This window comes from Palaemon carinicauda, chromosome 34 (assembly GCF_036898095.1).
Source record: "Palaemon carinicauda isolate YSFRI2023 chromosome 34, ASM3689809v2, whole genome shotgun sequence".
Lineage (NCBI taxonomy): Eukaryota > Metazoa > Arthropoda > Malacostraca > Decapoda > Palaemonidae > Palaemon > Palaemon carinicauda.
In genome coordinates, this window is record NC_090758.1 from 4,237,190 (window position 1) to 4,257,524 (window position 20,335).

Sequence of the window (20,335 nt, forward strand, 5' to 3'; positions counted from 1 at the left end):
GATATGTCTCAAAACATGTTCTCTAATATCAACTGGAATAAAGTAGTTTGAAAAACAGGTTCTGTCAATTAAACTGAACTACATTCCCCATGAAAGCATTGGATGATCTGCACTATTAAGGACCATAACAAATGTTTTATGAAAATTAGACGCACCAGTTTTCTAATAAATTCTTTGGTAACTTGGATGAGTCACTGAATTAACATTTATAAATTAGATGATGGAACGAGGATCACATTGTTCAGTACACTAACTTGTGCAAATGCAGCTTGTAGGTTGAATCAGAATATGAATATCATTGAATGCCAAGGTCGTTAAACCTACATAAATTCATAATGTTATATCGGTGAAAAATCTGGATCTAAGAGCAACTTGAATTCATGAGGCACTGAAGCATTAAAACGTCAACACAAAATTCCAAAAGTAATATGGTTTCAGCAAAGCTGAATGAGATGCTGGTAGTTAGAGGGTGGCGAGTAAGCCCTGCCCACATGACAGGACACGAGAGTCCCACTTTGACTTTAAACCTAGGACATACAGGGTTGTTGAGGCAGAAAATGCATATTAAATGACTTAAGATTTGCCAAGTTAGGAAAAATAAAAATTACTTTAAAAATCTGGGATTCATTCTTACAGGAATTTAATAAACCTTTTGTCCTTCAACAGGAGATTCATCCTTAGCAGGGAAGCAGTTCCTATACCTAAACAGGTTGGGTTATCTTCTGGGGAAATATCCAAGCACTTCAGTCCGCTACAGTAGGGAAAATTATGACTTCTGTTAAGCTCCTAATGACAGAGACATGAAGAAGAGGTAGGTGTTAGGCTTGGGCATGACCAAGGACTAGTAGTAAATCGGTTTGGAGAATATGTTGTCTGAATGTTTTTTCATTTATGAGAAATGGGTTTGTTTACACTTGGCCAAAGAAATAGAAACCCCCCTTGTCTATAAAAAGGGAGCAGATATTATATTCAAAACTTATTTATTAATAAAAGTTACTAGATCATGAAGCTTACCTCATCTAGTGTCCAATACTGTAAATAATGTAGTCCATGGGGATCCGTGAGTATAGCACCATAGATATTGGGAAGAGAGGCTTGAGTTTATGGTTACCCAACGCTTTTGTATAAGAATTGTGCCCCTGACAGGTTCTTCCTGAGAGCTGGCAGAGATCCAACATGTTTAACCTCATGCGCTCAAGTGGAGGGTGATCCTTTCGTCTCCTCGCCTTCAAGAGAAACAAACCTGAATGTTCCACCAAGTTTTAGGATCATTTTCTTATACCTTCTATTACTGTAGGGAGAGTTGCGATGTTCACCTAGGATAAAAAGACAAGTTATCCTGTCCCCACTTGTCACTTCTTGTAAGGAAGAGATGCAAGACTAATTGAAGTCCTGAGCAGCAGGAATCTAGGTCCAGACCACAAATTTCTGAACCAAGGAAGGTTGAGGTGTATCCTTCACAGTGAAGATTGAGGAGCTTCACTTGCGAAGGAAGATAGAGGACAGTCCTGATGCAAAGTTCTTGTGGTTAATCTTATATAAGACCTAACATTATTAGCTCTCCACTTCATACCAAAACCCCCTCCTAGGGATGTTGGGGTTTTGGGTTAACAATACTCCTCCTATAAAACGTTTTAGAGAGGTTTCATAAAACTCGGTTTGATTGGTCCTCTTATGCTATGGTGACTACATCTTTCTTCTCTTCGGGGTAGCTGGCATCTAATCCAATGACTCAGCAAAAGGCAAATTAGATTACTGGTAGATACTGGAAAGAATGAGGTGATAGGGGAAGTTGAGCAAATACACGCTGGATAGTGGAAAAGGCTTTCACTCTTTGTCCCCACCACCTGAGATCCTGCTCTGTACCAGAAGGAGAAGGAAGAGCCAAAACCTCTTCCTGTAGGGGATAGTAACATGCGTACAATGTGGAATATCGATGATCGTAAGGGCTCTGCGAGTGGTATTTGAAGTTACCTGTTTCTAATTAAGCACAAGGAAAAGTAGGAGGTCCATTTTCATTGCTCAGTCTTGAAACTGGGGTGGGGTGAAACTTGTGATTTTACTGGACTCGGTGCATAAGAAGATCTTGATACATCATCGTAGAGCACTGTGAAGCCCAAGAAAGGGGCCTTGTGTCTTGAACATTACGACCACTGAAATATATGCTCAAGGAGTTGAAGCATGTGGTGTTTTATTGCATGATGTCCTATCGAGTGGGGACCAAACATATGTAGACCATCGAGATCATGTATCCTTGGTGTGCATGGAACCCAGGTGCCAGGAGGTTCGGTCAGCAGGTGACCAGAGAGGAAAAGGTCAATGATGACATTCTGTCGACGTCATCATGTTCCTTGTCAACACCATCATGCTCATGTTCGTCGATTGTAGACACTGACCGCATGAATTATTGATGCATGTGGATCATAGTGTATGTGTCTATCACAAGAACAAGTGGAGCACATGTGTGTGTGAATGGCAGTAAATTAAGAGCATGTACAGGTGGAGCCCTGCATACGAGTAGAGCCTGTGTGTGCGTGCATGGACACAGGGAACATGGAGAAAACGCACATGGAATCCTTGTGTGAGGAATACTTTTGTGCGTGGAACTGTTAGGCCTGGAGAGCAGTCACTGTGAACGTATCTCTATATCTGATCATATCCTCTCGATGTTCTGAGTATCTGGACCTGTATCTAGATCTACAGAGTTCTGAGTGATTAACAGAGATGCATATAAGATAAAGGAAGGGAAGGTAACATAAACGTAGATAAGTTGTAAGTAAGGTAAGAGTAGGTGTGGTAAAATTAGGTAAAGAATAGGTATGGCAAGAGTAGGTATAAGGGCAGGAATCTTTAGGGTATGTAAGGGCAGGTAAATTGAAGGTAGGTAATGTAATAGGAGGTAAGGTAGTGTAAGGCTAAGTAAGGTAAGAGGAGATAAGGTAATGTAAGGCTAAGCAAGGTAAAGGATAGGTAAAACGGCTAAGTGAGATGAAAACTAGGAAATTAAAAGGCTAGGGAAAGGTAAGGCTAGGTAAGGTCAAGGCTAGGTAAGGTAAGGCTAGGTAAGGTCAAGGCTAGGTAAGGTAAGGCTAGGTAAGGTCAAGGCTAGGTAAGGTATGGATAAGCAAAGTATGTTTAGGAAATGTAAGAGTTAGTAGAATAAGGGTAGGTAAAGTCAAGATGGGTAAGTTTAACTATAGGGTATGTAATGTGAGGTTAGGCAAGGGTTAGGTAAAATGTGGGTAAGTAAATTGAGACTAGGTAAAGCGATAATATGCAAAATGTGACTAGGTAAGGCAAGAGTTTATTGTCTTCGTCATTTGGCTTTATTCACTGCTTAACTGACTAATCTAATTGAGCATCAAGTTACCAGAACCGAACAAACAATATACGAGCTTAGGCTATGAAATCCACTTTATCTTTCTAGTTTCACACCATGAAAGACCATTTTAACTGTAAAACCATATTAATATCAACTTAATTATTTCATATTACCTTCACAGTCATAGGAAACAGAAGAATTACACCACTAATTCAGTCATTAATACGTAGTCGTATAAAATGTGACGGGAACATCATGGCAGACCACTTGTGTCACAACTCACAAAATGTAAACAAACAATGTTCAACTTCCTCGTCCTCTTCCTCCTCTTCTTCTTCTTCTTCTTATGTGTATTTCAGGACTGCAACTTTTCCAGTCCTATACTAAAGGGGAATCCTACTCTCTAAAGGACTTTTCGTAATTGATTTTATCGAATACATTCCAAAAATCATTGTTTTTATTGTCAAATTCACATCATCGAAACTAAATTTAGTTTTTTCACTTATTCATTCCCAAATCTTAGTCATCTTCATATGTCTAGACTCAAAATTAGTGTAGAGATCCTGTCTGTACCTTTTCAATGTAGCGTTTATATTTCTTGATTTAAATAACCCTAATACATGATGATTATGTGTTTATGATCCCTATGACGAGGAAATTTACCATACATAAACATCCTCAAGTCTTTTCAATAATCTTTAAAGCCTGATTTCTCAAAATAAGAAAACCTTTCCTTTAAAGATTATTCTTTTTTTTTCGGGGGGGAGGGGGGGTGAATTTTATGCATTGATAAATATTTCCGAAGTAGCATACAGCTTATAGTGTATAGAATTCTCTTTATTTTTTAAATTAGATAAAAATATTCGAGAAATTAGAATGTAGTAGTTTGAAGTAACCAGAAAATAAAATTGTTGTGATTGGACAGAGAGAAATAAAGGCTTTAAAAGACATCAAAACTACACAAGTAAACTTAATCAGGTGTTTTGCAATCATCTGTTATTATTATTTTTTCACTCCTCGTAATCTTAGATATGATGTTAGAACTTTAGGTTACACATACACACACACACATAACGTCATAAAAAACAGAGAGAAAAAAAAGGAAATAACATTTAGCTAGAGCGTTTGAACATAATATCTCGCATGAATTGAATTCGTTCGTCAACAGCAGTCCATAACTCAGAGGAACTCTCTCACCTTATGAGTTTCCTTAGCGGGAAATATCCGGCCTATCATTGGCTGATTCATCCTCCATTGTGATTGGTAGTTGTATGTGACGTCATGTAATTGTATTTTTATGAATGAATTTAACTGGTTAGTGGTGAAAAATCTATAATTATTGCATATAAACCATGATTTGAAAATTATGATATTCATAGAAATTAACTTATAAAGGTTAATACTTTCGTAATAATTAAATAATAGATATTGTTGGAGAGTATAGGGTAAATAAATACGTTATATTTGAAGGCATACTTGACTGTGTTCTAGCTACGCTGCTAGATGTGCGTGTGTTTGTCTGTTAAACTGCAGTAAGCAAGGAAACCACCAGTTACAACTGATAAGTTATAGCAGATCAGTTATTATTATTATTATTATTATTATTATTATTATTATTATTATTATTATTATTATTATTATTATTATTATTATCATTATTATTATCATTAGCTAAGCTGCAACCCTAGTTAGAAAAGCAGGATGCTATAATCCCAAGGGCTCCAACAGGGTAAAATAGCCCAGTGAGGGAGGGCAATAAGGATATAGATAAACGATATAAGAAGTAATGAACAAATAAAATAAAATATTTAAAAAAAAATGACCAATATTTAAACAAATATTTCACATATAAAGTATAACAACACTTATGTCATCCTGTTCAACATAAAAAAAAAAAAAATTCTGCAAGTTAGAACTTTTGAAGTTCTACTGATTAAACTACCTGATTAGGAAGATCATTCCTTTTCTGTTCCCTTAACTTCTCTTTTCATTACCATTCCTCTCTTTATTCTAATAAACCTTTGAGATGTAACACAAACAAACTTTACTTTTATTCCTTTCTCCTGAAGCTGACAAACCAACCCATTACAGAGATTAACCAACTCACTAATGGTGGGAGTTTTGCTATTTAATGCTAACAAAGCACTCTAGAAACCAACAAATACAAACATATCCTATTGACAGCCATTTTGAGTCCCTCGTGTGTAGCAAGCAACTCTCAGAGCGCGGCCAGACCAAGCGTGGCTAGCGGCGAGGTTAGCAGCAAGAGGTTATGGCGGCAAATTGAAACCTTATATATCTTATGTAGGTGGCCAGATAGGAGCCGCGGGAAGCCTCGTGCCTCCTATCTGGCCACCTACATAAGATACGTAAGGTTTCAATTTGCCGTGGGAACCTTTTGCCGCTAACCTCGCTGCTAGCCGCGCTTGGTCTGGCCGAGCCTTTATACCATAGATGGTGTTTTATCTTTGATCCTCTTATACATCATTTTAGAAATTTTAAAGGCTACTCATGAATGGCAGGGAAACAGACAATGACATTACTCGATCGAGCAGGACAATACCCTAGAGATTGACCATGTATACATATGATCAGCACTTAAGCCCCTCTCTCTCCACCAAAGCTAGGACTAAGGAGGGCCAGGCAATGGCTGCTGATGACTCAGCTGATAGACTTATAGGCTCCCTCAAACCGCTAACCTAAGCTCACAAGAATGGTGAGGTTGCAACTATTAAATGAACTAGCGAGTTTGAGCGGGACTCAAACCCTAGTCTGGCGTTCACCACTCAGGGACGTTACCACATCGGCCATCACAACCCTAACCACTGGAGCTGCTAGGTTACGTGAACCTAAACAATATAGTGAAGAATTTATAAAAAAATTATTATTTTGGTTAAATCAACTAATGAAACCATTGTTCTCTAATCTTGGGTAGTGATATAGCCTCTGCACCATAGTCTTCCACTGTCTTGGGTTAGAGCTCTCTTGCTTGAGGGTACACTCGGGTACACTATTCTATCTTATTTCTCTACCCCTTGTTTTGTTAAAGCTTTTATATTTCACAAAGGAAAGGTTTATTTTAAGGTTACTGTTCTTAAAATATTTAATTTTTCCTTGTTTTTTTCCTCACTGTGCTATTTTCCCTGTTGGAGCCCCTGGGAGTAATATATCCTGCTTTCCCAACTAGGGCTGTAGATCAGCAAGTAATAATAATAATAATAATAATAATAATAATAATAATAATAATAATAATAATAATAATAATAATAATAATAATAATTTCTCTATGTCCACCTTCCTTGAACAATAATTCAAACTCAGGGTGGCTTCCTCATAGTTTGAATGTCCACTGCAGTTTGTTATTGTAACCGTTCTCAAGCGAACGTGGAAACTACAATGGCTTCCCTTCCGGGTCAGTATCAAACTCCACCAAAAGAGACATCATTTTTCAATTATAATTTCTCTTTCACTCACCATTTTCCTTCTTGTTTGCCAAACCAATACCATTGCTTTACTAACAAATAATTGCTGAAGATAATTTTTGCTTTGCCTCTTTGTAAACTTTATTTGTTTTTCTCTTCTTCTTTGACTTCCTAAAAGAATCCATCGTATGACCAGACTCACTACTTGACAATGCTAAATCCTTACGCACGGTTTCTCAGTCCACAATTCTCTTATCATCTGATGGCATATACCATCAGTTCAGCTAGATTCAACCTTGTTCATCGAGTATCAAAGACGATTTTGCTGTTCGAAAGAACATAAACCGATTTTCCATTAAACGTTCAAACTACGAGGGACAGAGTTGAAGATTTTTTCATTTTTTTTTCAAGTGAATTGGAAATACATCTTCAAAACGCATAGAAACAGTCCCTTATAAGATTTTATATATATATATATATATTAGAAAGTCTAGATCAGCCTTGTTTTTCTAGGTTTAATTACTAGTTTTTAAGAATCCTTTTGTGGCAGAATAGCCTTTGTTTTGTATGAGAATTTGTTTATGTTATCTTTGAAATTTAAGTGTTTAAGTGTAAAGTGCTTAATTTAACAATTCTGTGTGGTTAGGCGCCTCCTCCCCGGTTGTTTATATTATCGAACTATCGTTTTAACGATTGTTTTTTTTTTACATACGAGTGTTTATGAACGCGACTTGATGTCTGGACGTTGGTGCTCGGACAGAATTCAGTTCGGGCTTGAGCACTCCCCTGATAATATACCTTGAGCAGCATAGTGATTTGGACTCTGGATGACGATTGTTTGGCAACTTATTTGGACGATTCTTTGGATTACGCTTTTGATCCTTACATTGATCTGTTGTCTGCAGGTGCTCTTGTCACCTGCGACTCGAGCCAGTTCTGCCTTTCCCTGACGAGGAGGACTTCCCAGGGAATTGGTGCACTAACGTCTCCAATCAGCTGCTGTGGTTTTGGGAGCTTGCAAGCTCGTGAGGTGGCCAGTAGGGAGGCTGACGCCAGGTAAGACATAGAGTGTCTGATTTTCGTTTGGGATTGCTTGCCCTTTATGGTTATGCCCTGGCGTTTAGGACCTGCCCTGATAGCTGTTATGACCAGTGAATGACGGCCCTAGTGTTGTGTCTCCTCTGATTCATCCACTGAAGTGAGGAGAGAACTATTTACATCCTTTGCATCATTTGATCTTTTATATAGTCATATTTAAGACGTGACTACATGATATCTTCCAGTATGTCTATTGTAGACAAGGTTTTGTGTTCATTAGTTTTGTGTTTATAGGTAGGATTTATGATGGTTTTTCTTGTTTTATTTACTCCGTCTTCCTTCTTTCTTGTAATTAGTATTAGGGTTATTTTTTGTTCTGGCCAGCCAAATTGTTGGATCCAAGTTTATAATTGATATTTCTCTTGTCTTTGTTAGGACTTAGCTTCTTATTTTTAGGGAATCCAGTGTGATTCAAAGGACCGTTATTTGTCCTTCCTTGTTATTAAATAATGTTATTTGTAGTTTTAACAAGGTTGATCTAAATTTTGTTATTGTTAAGTATTAAATATTGTTAAGTTTTTGAGTGTTTGTTTCCGCTGACCTTTAGCACTGAGTTACATTTATTACTGACAACAATTATAATAAGAACTCTTATAATAACCCTAAGGGTTATAACAATTTGGCGACCGTGACAGGATTGTTCTCAGGTGTACTCAGTGTTTTGGTCTGTGGAACAGCACTTTGTTAATTTGACAATATTTTCTTTAGTTGTAAAGTATTACCTTTCTCCCCTGCTAATTTTGGTGCAATGGAGGGTTTTGTGTTTGACCCCGCAGAGTTTTTAGGGTCAGGTGATTGTATAAAGCATCTGCCAGTACTAAATAAGACTTGTTTAGTAAGTTGTGCCCGGTGGTTGGGTATTCCGTTGAGGGCAGCGGATACGAAAAATCAATTGTTGGTAGCTGTTAAAAGTAAAGTTGCTCAAGGTCTGGCTGAGGCTGAACATTTGGTTAGGGAGTATGAAGTTTCAGGTAGTAGTGACTCTGAGCGTGAGGGTAGTATGATTAATGATGATGACAGAATAAGTGTTAATGGAGGTCTAACTCTGTTTGAGGATCCTCCCCGGACAGGAACTATTTATGAAGGTCAGGCTAACTTGCCTCTGAAACTAAATGTTTCCACTAATCCATTCAATTCTGTAGTAAACCCTGCGCCAAAAGATCCTCAGGTTCCTGTTTGTCCTTTGGTGGAGTCCAAGGAGGACGGTGAATTTAATTTAATATGTAAACGGATAGAACTAATGAAACTGGAATTTGAAGAGAATGAGAGGGCGAGGCGGCATGAATTGGAGATGGCCAATATCAATTTAGAAATTGCTAGGCTGCAGGGCACCTCTAATCATTTTAGTACACCTCGGGGCAACTCACAGGATAAGTTTAATGTAGGTGCGGCCTTGAAATTGGTGCCAGTATTTGAAGAGTTGAATGTTCCAGAATTTTTCAAGGCTTTTGAACGTGTTGCCACTCGGTTGTCTTGGCCCCCAGAAATGTGGACTGTACTAATTCAATGTAGGTTGGTGGGCAAGGCAATTAGAGTGTATAATGCCTTGGAAGAAAGTATTGCCCGTGATTACCATAAGGTTAAGGCTCTAGTCCTCAAGGCATATGATTTGGTTCCTGAGGCCTACCGCCTTAAGTTCAGAAATTTTACGAAGCAAGCCTCCCTTACTTATGTGGAATTTGCTAGGCTTAAGGAGGAACAATTTGATCATTGGTTAAAAAGCCGCCAGGTGGTCTCTTTCTCCGCTTTGAGAGAACTCATGCTTCTAGAAGAATTCAAAAGGTCATGTAGTAAGGAATTGAAAATTTATCTAGAAGAGGTAAAAGCTTTTAATTTAAGTAATGCTGCCCAAATTGCTGACGAGTTTGTATTGACCCATCGAACTGGGTCTGGTAGTTTTGGAAATAAAGATGTGAATTTTCAATCTGCTAGGCCAGTTAATTTTCAGAGGTTGGGCTCTTTTGTGAATACTCGTGGGCAGGGTAACCCACCAGATAAAAATCCTAAGCCTGATAGTAACCAGGGAAAAGACTTGAGTGGACAGGACACTCGTGTCTTTTCTGAAGATAATAGGTTTGGTTCTGGCCCAGGTAATATGAATAATAGAGGTAGGGGGACTTGTTTTTGGTGTAATAAGCAGGGACATTATCAGGCACAGTGTTATGCCAGAAGAAGGTACCTCCAAAGGAATAATAATAATCCTGTGTCACTAATATCTACTAGTAAACCTGTTATCAGCGATCCCGTAGTTGAAAACCGTCCAGTAGCTAACACTAGTAATGATGTTAGTAGCAGTAGTCAGTCTTCTAGCAGAAAGGAGGCATGACTACTTTATGATAAATATATTTGGCCTGGTAAATTAATATCTACTTCTAAAACTGTTGGTGTGAAATTTTTGAGGGACACAGGGTCAGCTCGGTCTCTGGTTTTGAAAGACTCTTTGAAAAATTTAGCTGAGTATACAGGAAATTTTGTTGTTCTGGGAGGGTTCCCGAACACCGTTGTTTCGGCTCCGTTAGTAGAGGTCAGATTGTCTTTCCCTGGTTACGATAAAGTGACAGAATTAGCAGTTGTTGAGTGTCTCCCTATTCCTGGAATTGACGGCATTTTGGGTAACGATATGTTAAATACAAAAGGACAAGAGTTGTTCCCCATATTGTCTGTGCATGCCTGTCCTGTTGCAGTAACAACCCGGGCAGCAGTAAAGGCTGCAAATTTAATTGATAATGACGAAGATTTAATCTTAAGTAGTTTAGAAGTAGACATAGAGAGGCCCGGGTCTGTAGATAGTAGTGGTAATAATGTGGTTAGCAATGTTTTGAGACCTGATTGGGACAGGTCTTCATTTATTGAAGCTCAGAAAAAGGAATTTAATTTTGATTTGGGTGACACTGCAGATTTGACTAAACGCAGGTTTTGTGTGATCAATGGTTTACTATACCGGATTAGTCGTCCTTTAACTGATAATCTGAGCAAGACGTCTCGTATTGAAAAAATTGTTGTCCCATCTCAATTCCGTAGGTCTGTCTTGAGTCTTGCACATGATGATTCTTTTTCTGGCCACTTCGGTGTATGTAAAACTTTTCGAAAGTTGGCAGAATGTTTTTGGTGGCCAGGATTAAAATCATCTGTGAAACAATTTATTAATGAATGTGAGGTTTGTCAAGTGATGGGGAAACCCAACCAAATTATTCCTAAAGCTCCCTTAAATCCAATTCCTGCGATAGGTGAGCCTTTTGTGGAATTAGTTATCGATGTGGTTGGGCCTTTGCCTAAAACTAAGTCTGGGTTTACCCATCTCTTGACAATTATGGATAGAGCATCTCGATTCCCTGAGGCCTTCCCAATGAGAAGGATAACCTCTAAGGTTGTATTTGACAAACTAATTGAATTCTTTTCCAGGTATGGTCTCCCTCGTACTATTCAAACTGACTGCGGTACAAATTTTACTAGCAAGGTATTTAAAGGTGAATGTGCAGAACTGGCCATTCGGCACAAGACCAGTGTACCATATCATCCAGAGAGTCAGGGCCTGGTGGAAAGGTTCCATCAGACCCTTAAATCTATTTTGAAAAAATATTGTTATGAACAAGGGGAGGAATGGGATAAAGGGCTTCCCTTTGCTCTCTTTGCTCTACGAAATCACCCAAATTCTTCAACTGGGGTAGCTCCTTTCGAACTGGTATTTGGACACAAAGTACGTGGGCCTTTGGAGATTTTTCATGAGATACTTGAGACTGATCGAGGTGGGAATGCAAACGTAGGAGATTTTGTGGAGGACTTGAGGAAAAAATTATCTAGAGCCTGGAAATTTGCCAGAGAAAATTTGGCTAGTTCTCAGGCTGCTATGAAATTAAATTTTGATAGGAAATCTAAAGCACGGTCGTTTGAGCCCGGAGAATTAGTTTTAGTTTTAAGTACTGACTCTGACAATTTCCTTGAACCAAGATATAAGGGACCTTGGAAGGTGTTGAGGAAGTTGTCGGAGGTGAATTATGAAATAGAGGCTCCTGGGACCAAACAGAAGTGCCGAATATTCCATATAAATAGGTTAAAACTCTATACTTCTAATAGACATGATCCTATTGCTATTGTTTATGAGCCTGTGGTTGAAAGTATGGATTTACCTTCAGAGGATTTGGAGGATTTGATTTGTCAGGTGTCTTCTGATGCTCTTTATGATAATATTCAAAATTTAGAAGTTTTGAAGGAAGGGCTGGGGCATCTGGAGATTGCTCAAAGGAGGGATGTAATTAATTTAATTTCTTCTTTTCCAGATTTATTTCGGAATTCTCCAGGTCGAACTAATTTTCTTGAGCATGATGTAGACGTGGGTAATGCTTCGCCTGTAAAACAGAGTCCTTATCGGCTGAATCCCATTAAGAGGGATATAGTTGATAAGGAGATTAAATATATGCTGGAACACGATCTCATCCAACCTTCCGTTAGTCCCTGGAGCTCCCCGATAGTCCTGGTTAAGAAGTCCGACGGAAAGTTCCGTATGTGTGTGGACTACCGTAAGGTTAACACACACACTAAGAATGACTCTTTTCCTTTGCCTCGGATAGATGACTGTCTCGATCACATAGGGGCTGCTAAGTTCATTACGAAATTGGATTTATTGAAAGGGTATTGGCAGGTTCCCCTGTCTGATCGAGCAAGAGAGATCTCTGCATTTGTAACTCCCTTTGGGCTTTACGAGTGTAAAGTAATGCCCTTTGGGATGAAAAATGCCGCGTGTACTTTCCAGAGGCTTATGAATAGGGTCATTTGTGGTTTAAAGGGAACTGAAATTTATATCGATGACTTGGTTGTATATAGTGATGATTGGAGTACGCACATGGCGAGATTGCGCAAGGTATTTGAGGCCCTTAAACTTGCAGGTTTAGTTATTAATTTAGCAAAATGTGAATTTGGTAAGGCGAAAGTGTGTTATTTGGGTCACGAGGTTGGTTTGGGTCAGGTGGCACCTAAACAAGCCAACCTTGAGGCTATTGTGCATTTAAAGAGACCGTGCAATGTTAGAGAGGTTCGGCGAGTGCTGGGCATGACTGGTTATTATCGCAGATTCGTACGAAATTTCTCGGACATTGCTCAGCCACTTACCAAGTTGTTGGAGAAAGGGCAGAAGTTTATGTGGTCTCCTCAGTGTGAGGAAGCGTTTATTAAACTTAAGATGGTATTAGTATCTAATCCAATATTGACTTCTCCTAATTTCCAGAGACCTTTTATTATTGCAGTAGATGCCAGTGACATAGGTATTGGGGGTGTCCTTTTTCAAAGGAACGATATAGGAGAGGTTCATCCTGTATCATATTACAGCCGAAAGCTACTAGCCGCCGAGAGAAAATATTCTACCATTGAAAAGGAGGCCCTCGCCTTGGTGCGTACTCTTGTGCATTTTAAGCCTTATGTGACAAATTTTTCTTATCCCATAGAAGTATGGACAGATCACAACCCACTGGTTTTCATCGAGCGCATGAAAGGCGCCAACCAGAGAATTTTACGTTGGGCTCTGCAATTACAAGAGTTCTCGCTTATGATTAAACACGTTAAGGGATCGCAGAATCGAATTCCCGATGCCCTTTCAAGGATATAGATTTGATCACTACTTGGCCCCCCTCCCCTCGCCCTTCTCGTCTCTTCAATTGGTTTGCGTTATTCTTAGATGAGTATGAGGGTGTTTTTCGCTGGGAGTTTGGTTTGTTAGTCATTAGGTTTTCTTAGTGAGGTATTTTATAATTTGTCTGTTTTCTTTTGAACCAAAGTAAAGCCTGTAGTGACCAAAGTGTGGGCGGTCATACTGTGGTAGTGTCTGTTATGTGTAAACTCAATGTTATTGGCTGAATTTGAGACAGTCAGTGTCTGGTGGTTAATATTTGGTGCTAAGTTGACCTTATGGTTTATTTTTCATTTATGTTTTCTCTATTTTTTAGGCTGGTACATTTTCTTTGTGACAATTCAGTTTTTAAAATTCATTGGTTGTAGTGTTGTTCATGAGAATTCTTATTTCAGGTTTCACCCTGAGACTTTACTTTGTCTTGAGAGTGATGCGTTAATCATTTTCTCTTTACAGGTTTCAAGTTTTGTATAAAAAAAAAAAAAATTTATTGGAATTTTTTGTTTTTGTTTTTGGGGAGGAAGGTATTAGAAAGTCTAGATCAGCCTTGTTTTTCTAGGTTTAATTACTAGTTTTTAAGAATCCTTTTGTGGCAGAATAGCCTTTGTTTTGTATGAGAATTTGTTTATGTTATCTTTGAAATTTAAGTGTTTAAGTGTAAAGTGCTTAATTTAACAATTCTGTGTGGTTAGGCGCCTCCTCCCCGGTTGTTTATATTATCGAACTATCGTTTTAACGATTATTTTTTTTTTACATACGAGTGTTTATGAACGCGACTTGATGTCTGGACGTTGGTGCTCGGACAGAATTCAGTTCGGGCTTGAGCACTCCCCTGATAATATACCTTGAGCAGCATAGTGATTTGGACTCTGGATGACGATTGTTTGGCAACTTATTTGGACGATTCTTTGGATTACGCTTTTGATCCTTACATTGATCTGTTGTCTGCAGGTGCTCTTGTCACCTGCGACTCGAGCCAGTTCTGCCTTTCCCTGACGAGGAGGACTTCCCAGGGAATTGGTGCACTAACGTCTCCAATCAGCTGCTGTGGTTTTGGGAGCTTGCAAGCTCGTGAGGTGGCCAGTAGGGAGGCTGACGCCAGGTAAGACATAGAGTGTCTGATTTTCGTTTGGGATTGCTTGCCCTTTATGGTTATGCCCTGGCGTTTAGGACCTGCCCTGATAGCTGTTATGACCAGTGAATGACGGCCCTAGTGTTGTGTCTCCTCTGATTCATCCACTGAAGTGAGGAGAGAACTATTTACATCCTTTGCATCATTTGATATTTTATATAGTCATATTTAAGACGTGACTACATGATATCTTCCAGTATGTCTATTGTAGACAAGGTTTTGTGTTCATTAGTTTTGTGTTTATAGGTAGGATTTATGATGGTTTTTCTTGTTTTATTTACTCCGTCTTCCTTCTTTCTTGTAATTAGTATTAGGGTTATTTTTTGTTCTGGCCAGCCAAATTGTTGGATCCAAGTTTATAATTGATATTTCTCTTGTCTTTGTTAGGACTTAGCTTCTTATTTTTAGGGAATCCAGTGTGATTCAAAGGACCGTTATTTGTCCTTCCTTGTTATTAAATAATGTTATTTGTAGTTTTAACAAGGTTGATCTAAATTTTGTTATTGTTAAGTATTAAATATTGTTAAGTTTTTGAGTGTTTGTTTCCGCTGACCTTTAGCACTGAGTTACATTTATTACTGACAACAATTATAATAAGAACTCTTATAATAACCCTAAGGGTTATAACAATATATATATATATATATATATATATATATATATATATATATATATATATAAAACATTTCATTAAGGGATAGATCATTTTTTATTACCAACAAAATCATCAGTCTATATTTAGAAAATACGTCTCTGTGACGTCATAATGAGTAGGATGAATTTCACAGCTTGTCTAAATGACTGAATTGATCTGTTTGGTCTAAGTGAGGTATTGCATAACACGTGATACTATTATCATATCGAATTAAATAGTAAAGGAACTATGGGACTTTAGGTCCTGTTACTTTTTTATTATTAAAATGAATAGTGTGAATTTGATTCGTTCGCCAACAGCGGGTCATAAACTAAAGAAACTCTCTCACCTTATGCGTTTCCTTAGCTGGAAATATCTGTTGTCTCATTGGTTGATTCGTCCTCTGCTGTGATTGGTGGTTGTATGTGACGTCATACTATCGTATTTATGAATGAATTCAACTGGATAGAATTGAAATTTCAATATTTATTGCAGATAAATTTAGGACCTGAAAATTTAATTTTTATGAAAATGAACTTTAAAAGAGTATTAATAGGATAATAATATGATTAATGAGTCTTGCTGAAGGGCATAAATAAAATGAATGTGTAATATTCGAGTGAATACTTGTCTGTGACTTTGGCTATGATGCGTGTGTGTGAAAAGCTGTATCACCAGAAGGGGACCGCCAATCACAGCGGAAGAAGATTTGGCTAATCCAGAATATATATATATATATATATATATATATATATATATATATATATATATATATATATATATATATATATATATATATATATATATATATATTTATATATATATATATACATATATATATATATATATATATATATATATATATATATATATATATATATATATATATATATATATATTAATAGATTGATATATACATAAATTTCCTACAACAGCAATGAGAATTATTTGCCTAAAAATTCTGCAGAGCTGAATTTACTTTTCCATCACAGCCATAAACTTTTGAATATGGTGCAATCTCTGGCGATCTAGCGTTTCTCGAACCATAAATAGAATATTGAAAAACATATTGAGTCCCCGAAAAATTTTTCAGAGTTTAAGTAACAATAAGAATTAGTTATCATACAGTTTGGCAATTATTATTATTAATATTATTATTATTTTCATTAATATATATTGGAAAAGCAGGATGTTAAAAGCCCAAGGGCTCCAACAGGGAAAAATAGCTCAGTGAGGAGAGGAAACAAGGAAATAAAAACATTACAAAAGAAGTAATAAACAATCAAAATAGAATATGCTAAGGAAAGTAACAGCACCAAATCAGATCTTTCTTATATGAACTTAAAAAAAACAGAAGAGAGAGAGAGAGAGGAGGAGAGAGAGAGAGAGAGAGAGAGAGAGAGAGAGAGAGAGAGAGAGAGAGAGAGTTCCAAGATAGTGGAACAACTAAACAATTCTTAATACATGAAAAACTTATGTATAAATATTATATATCTTTAATAAGAATAATACTAAACTATTAAAAAGATATTAAGCTTTCAAAAAATACCAGATCAAATTTCTCCTCTTTTATGGTATTTTTATCTAGATTATTTTCCTTTCATTTGCATCTGGAATCGTCTTTTGCTGGTGTTATTATTTTAACACACACACAGACGCACACCACAGACTTCTGGAGTTGAAGTCCACGAGGAACTAGAAGAGTTGGAGATCCAGGCCTACATGGCTGAGGACTATGAAGCACGAAGTAGGAGATAAAAAAAGAAGTATTGAATTAATAGCCCAAGATAGAGACGATTGGCGAATTCTAACCGAGGCCCTTTACGTCAATAAGCGTAGGAAATGATGAGGATATATATAAATAATAATGAACTGGGTTTAGTAGGCCATATGATTGTTAGATTTACGCCCCCCCCCCCCCCCCCCCCGCAGCACGAGTTACTTATAGATTCCCTATTGTCTTGCTATTAACAGGGGCAGGACGGGAAGACGATGGAATAACGGACTAAGAAAATCTGAGGGTATAAACTGGCATGGAAAGGACCATAAACAGATGCTGGAACAGAACACGTTTGAGGCCTTTATCCTACAGTGGACTAGTAACGGCTGATGATTATATATATATATATATATATATATATATATATATATATATATATATATATAAATATACATATATATATATATATATATATATATATCTATATATATATATATATATATAAAATAAATAATAATAATAATAATAATAATAATAATAATAATAATAATAATATAATGAAATTCCATTATATAATAGGAACTCAATTTTAGGAACTCGGGACTTGGCCAAGCAGACGTTGCTACCAGATGTACGATGTTTTGCAAGACGCCAAAATGGCATAATTATAAACGCTAGTTATATATATATATATATATATATAATATATATATATATATATATATATATATATATATATACATATGTGTGTGTATTATATATATATATATATATATATATATATATATATATATATATATATATATATATTTATATATATATATATATATATTATATTCGTAAAATGATTAAACTATGACCAAAACTTAGAAGTTATCTGATTTAGCGTGTTATTCGCCAACATAAAAACTTACCAAATTTCCATCCGACAATGAAGTAACTCTACCGATTTGCCTATTATTTTTATATGTTCATAATTCTCTTTTTATAATGATTTAACATTTTCAGAATAGATCGTAGGAGAAGTGAGAACGTATTCTTATTAATTAGGAATAGAAAGAAGAAGAGGATGACGAAGACGAATTCTGAAGGTATTTGCAAGGAATAAACCGAAATGAAATATGACGAGAATGCTCTCTCTCTCTCTCTCTCTCTCTCTCTCTCTCTCTCTCTCTCTCTCTCTCTCTCTGTTACATCGGCCATTAGACAAAATTATCCTATTTTCCTCGGAGACACTAGATTTCTTTCGAACAGAGACATAATTGGAATTTTTTTTTTCTCTCTCTCTCTCTCTCTCTCTCTCTCTCTCTCTCCTCTCTCTCTCTCTCTCTCTCCTCTCTCTCTCTCTCTTACACCGGGCAATAGAATATGATAGAATTTTCTAAAATTGGAGTGAAAACGAACGAAGATTTAAGGAATGAAAACCTCGGAAAAGAACAAATTAGTCTTCAGCGTTAAAAGTCTTCCGTTTTCCTCTGGAGACACTTTGAAGATCCCTACGAGAGAGAGAGAGAGAGAGAGAGAGAGAGAGAGAGAGAGAGAGAGAGAGAGAGAGAGAGAGAGAGAGAGAGTTGGAATTCGTTAATCTTTCGGTCATTTCCACAATTGTTAACACCAATACTGAGGAAATTCATACGGAGGTGAACATTACATTCTGGGAATGAACGAAGATGGAATAATAACGCTTCCAGAACGGTCTTCAGAGGGTTAGATTTGCCTCAGAAGCGTCTTAGCTGAAAATAATGTTACAGTTCGCACAGAAAGAAAACTATGAATAAATCTTTCCTTTTGTTATGGTTTTTTTTATTCCTTTCTGTATTTCTTTATCTTGCGGATTCTATCTTGATTTATTTGTTTCTCTCTCTCTCTCTCTCTCTCTCTCTCTCTCTCTCTCTCTCTCTCTCTCTCTCCCCTTCATACCTGAAGACATTTGGACTCCAGTTGAAGCCAAAAAAGAATCTGTCGTATTCTAATGGCTTTCTCTCTCTCTCTCTCTCTCTCTCTCTCTCTCTCTCTCTCCTCTCTCTCTCTCTCTCTCTCTCTCTCAACTCGCTTTTTTTTTAAAATAAGGCTGAATTCAGGAAAGGTTTCGGTAATCATAGATATGGCTTCTCAAGTTTTCAAAGCATTTTGTGTGAATTTTGAAATGGAAGCAATGAAGAAAGCTGTAAGAATTCTCCTTAACGGAGGATGGCAATGGCGATCACATCCTGCAACGGAACTCTGGCGGGCCTGGCGAGGGACATTGTCGGCGGCGAAGCAGCGGAGAAGGATGAGGTTTTCCGTTTGGTCGACCAACATGTCCTTTGGCCGAAGATGGCCTTGCTCTTGGGCACAGGTGCCTTTGGCACTGCTGCCGTCGGAGCATTTTTCTTTTTCAAGTGCCTGTGTGGAAGAAACGGAAAAGGAGGAGAGACTGTGAGAGATGAAGAGCTTTTGCAGAATCTTCTCAAGGAAATTGAAGGAGAAACTACACAGGAAGATGGTGAATTTCTTCCAGCTGAAGGAATGTTTCAGGAAGAGCTGGACGATGGTGAATTTCTTCCAGCTGAAGGAGTGTTCCAAGATGCACTGGAAGATGAAATCGATCTTCCAGCTGAAGGAATGTTCCAAAAAGAGCTGGAAGATGGTGAATTTCTTCCAGCAGAGGGAGTGTTCCAAGAAGAGCTGTAAGATGGTGAATTTCTTCCAGCTGGAGAAACTTTCCAGGATGAACTGGAAGATGGAATCGATCTTTCTGCTGAAAAAAAAGGGCCATGATGAACTGGAAGATGAAATCGATCTTCCAGTGGAAGAACAAGAAAAAGAGGCGGGTCTTCATCAAAGAGGAGAAGAGGAGGATGTACAAGAAAATGAGGAGAAGGCGGAAGATGAAAAAGTTCCTACTCTAGAAGAAAATCGGTCTGAATACGATTCAAAGACAGAGAGTAGTGATAAAAAGCTCTCAAATAAAAAGAAAAGAAAAAGAAAGCTCTCAAAGGAAGAGACCAGTAATGCTTAAGTGTCTAAGGAAGAGACCAGTAATGGTGAAATCACTAAGGAAGAGATGAATAACAGAGAGGTATCAAAGAAAGAGAAGAATGATAAAAAGCTCTATAAGAGGGAAAAGAGGAAAAGAGAGCTCTCAAAGGCAGGGAGAAGAAAGAGAAATCTCAAAGGAGCGGAGCAATAATGAAGAGTTCTCAGAGGAAGTGGAGAGATTTGGTTCTGAGGACATCCTGGTGGTCAAAGAGCATCTAATACTAGAAAGATGGCACCTCAAAATAGAGGTCAGACAACATCAAATACTAGAAGTATGGCACCTCAAAATAGAGGTCAAAGAACAATTAATGCAATAAGGATGACACCTCAAAATAGAGGTCAGTCACCATCTAGTGCTAGAAGGAT

The 20,335-nt window shown here is 37.4% G+C and overlaps 1 protein-coding gene across 1 annotated transcript; it reads left to right on the forward strand.

Moving 5' to 3' along the window:
• Positions 1–19,144: 19,144 nt before the first annotated feature.
• On the forward strand, positions 19,145–19,949 carry LOC137626539 (KS1 protein-like). Its single transcript, XM_068357583.1, has 2 exons — positions 19,145–19,225; positions 19,641–19,949. Exons 1-2 carry the CDS (start codon positions 19,145–19,147, stop codon positions 19,947–19,949), a joined length of 390 nt encoding a protein of 129 aa, XP_068213684.1.
• The last annotated feature ends 386 nt before the right edge of the window (positions 19,950–20,335 follow it).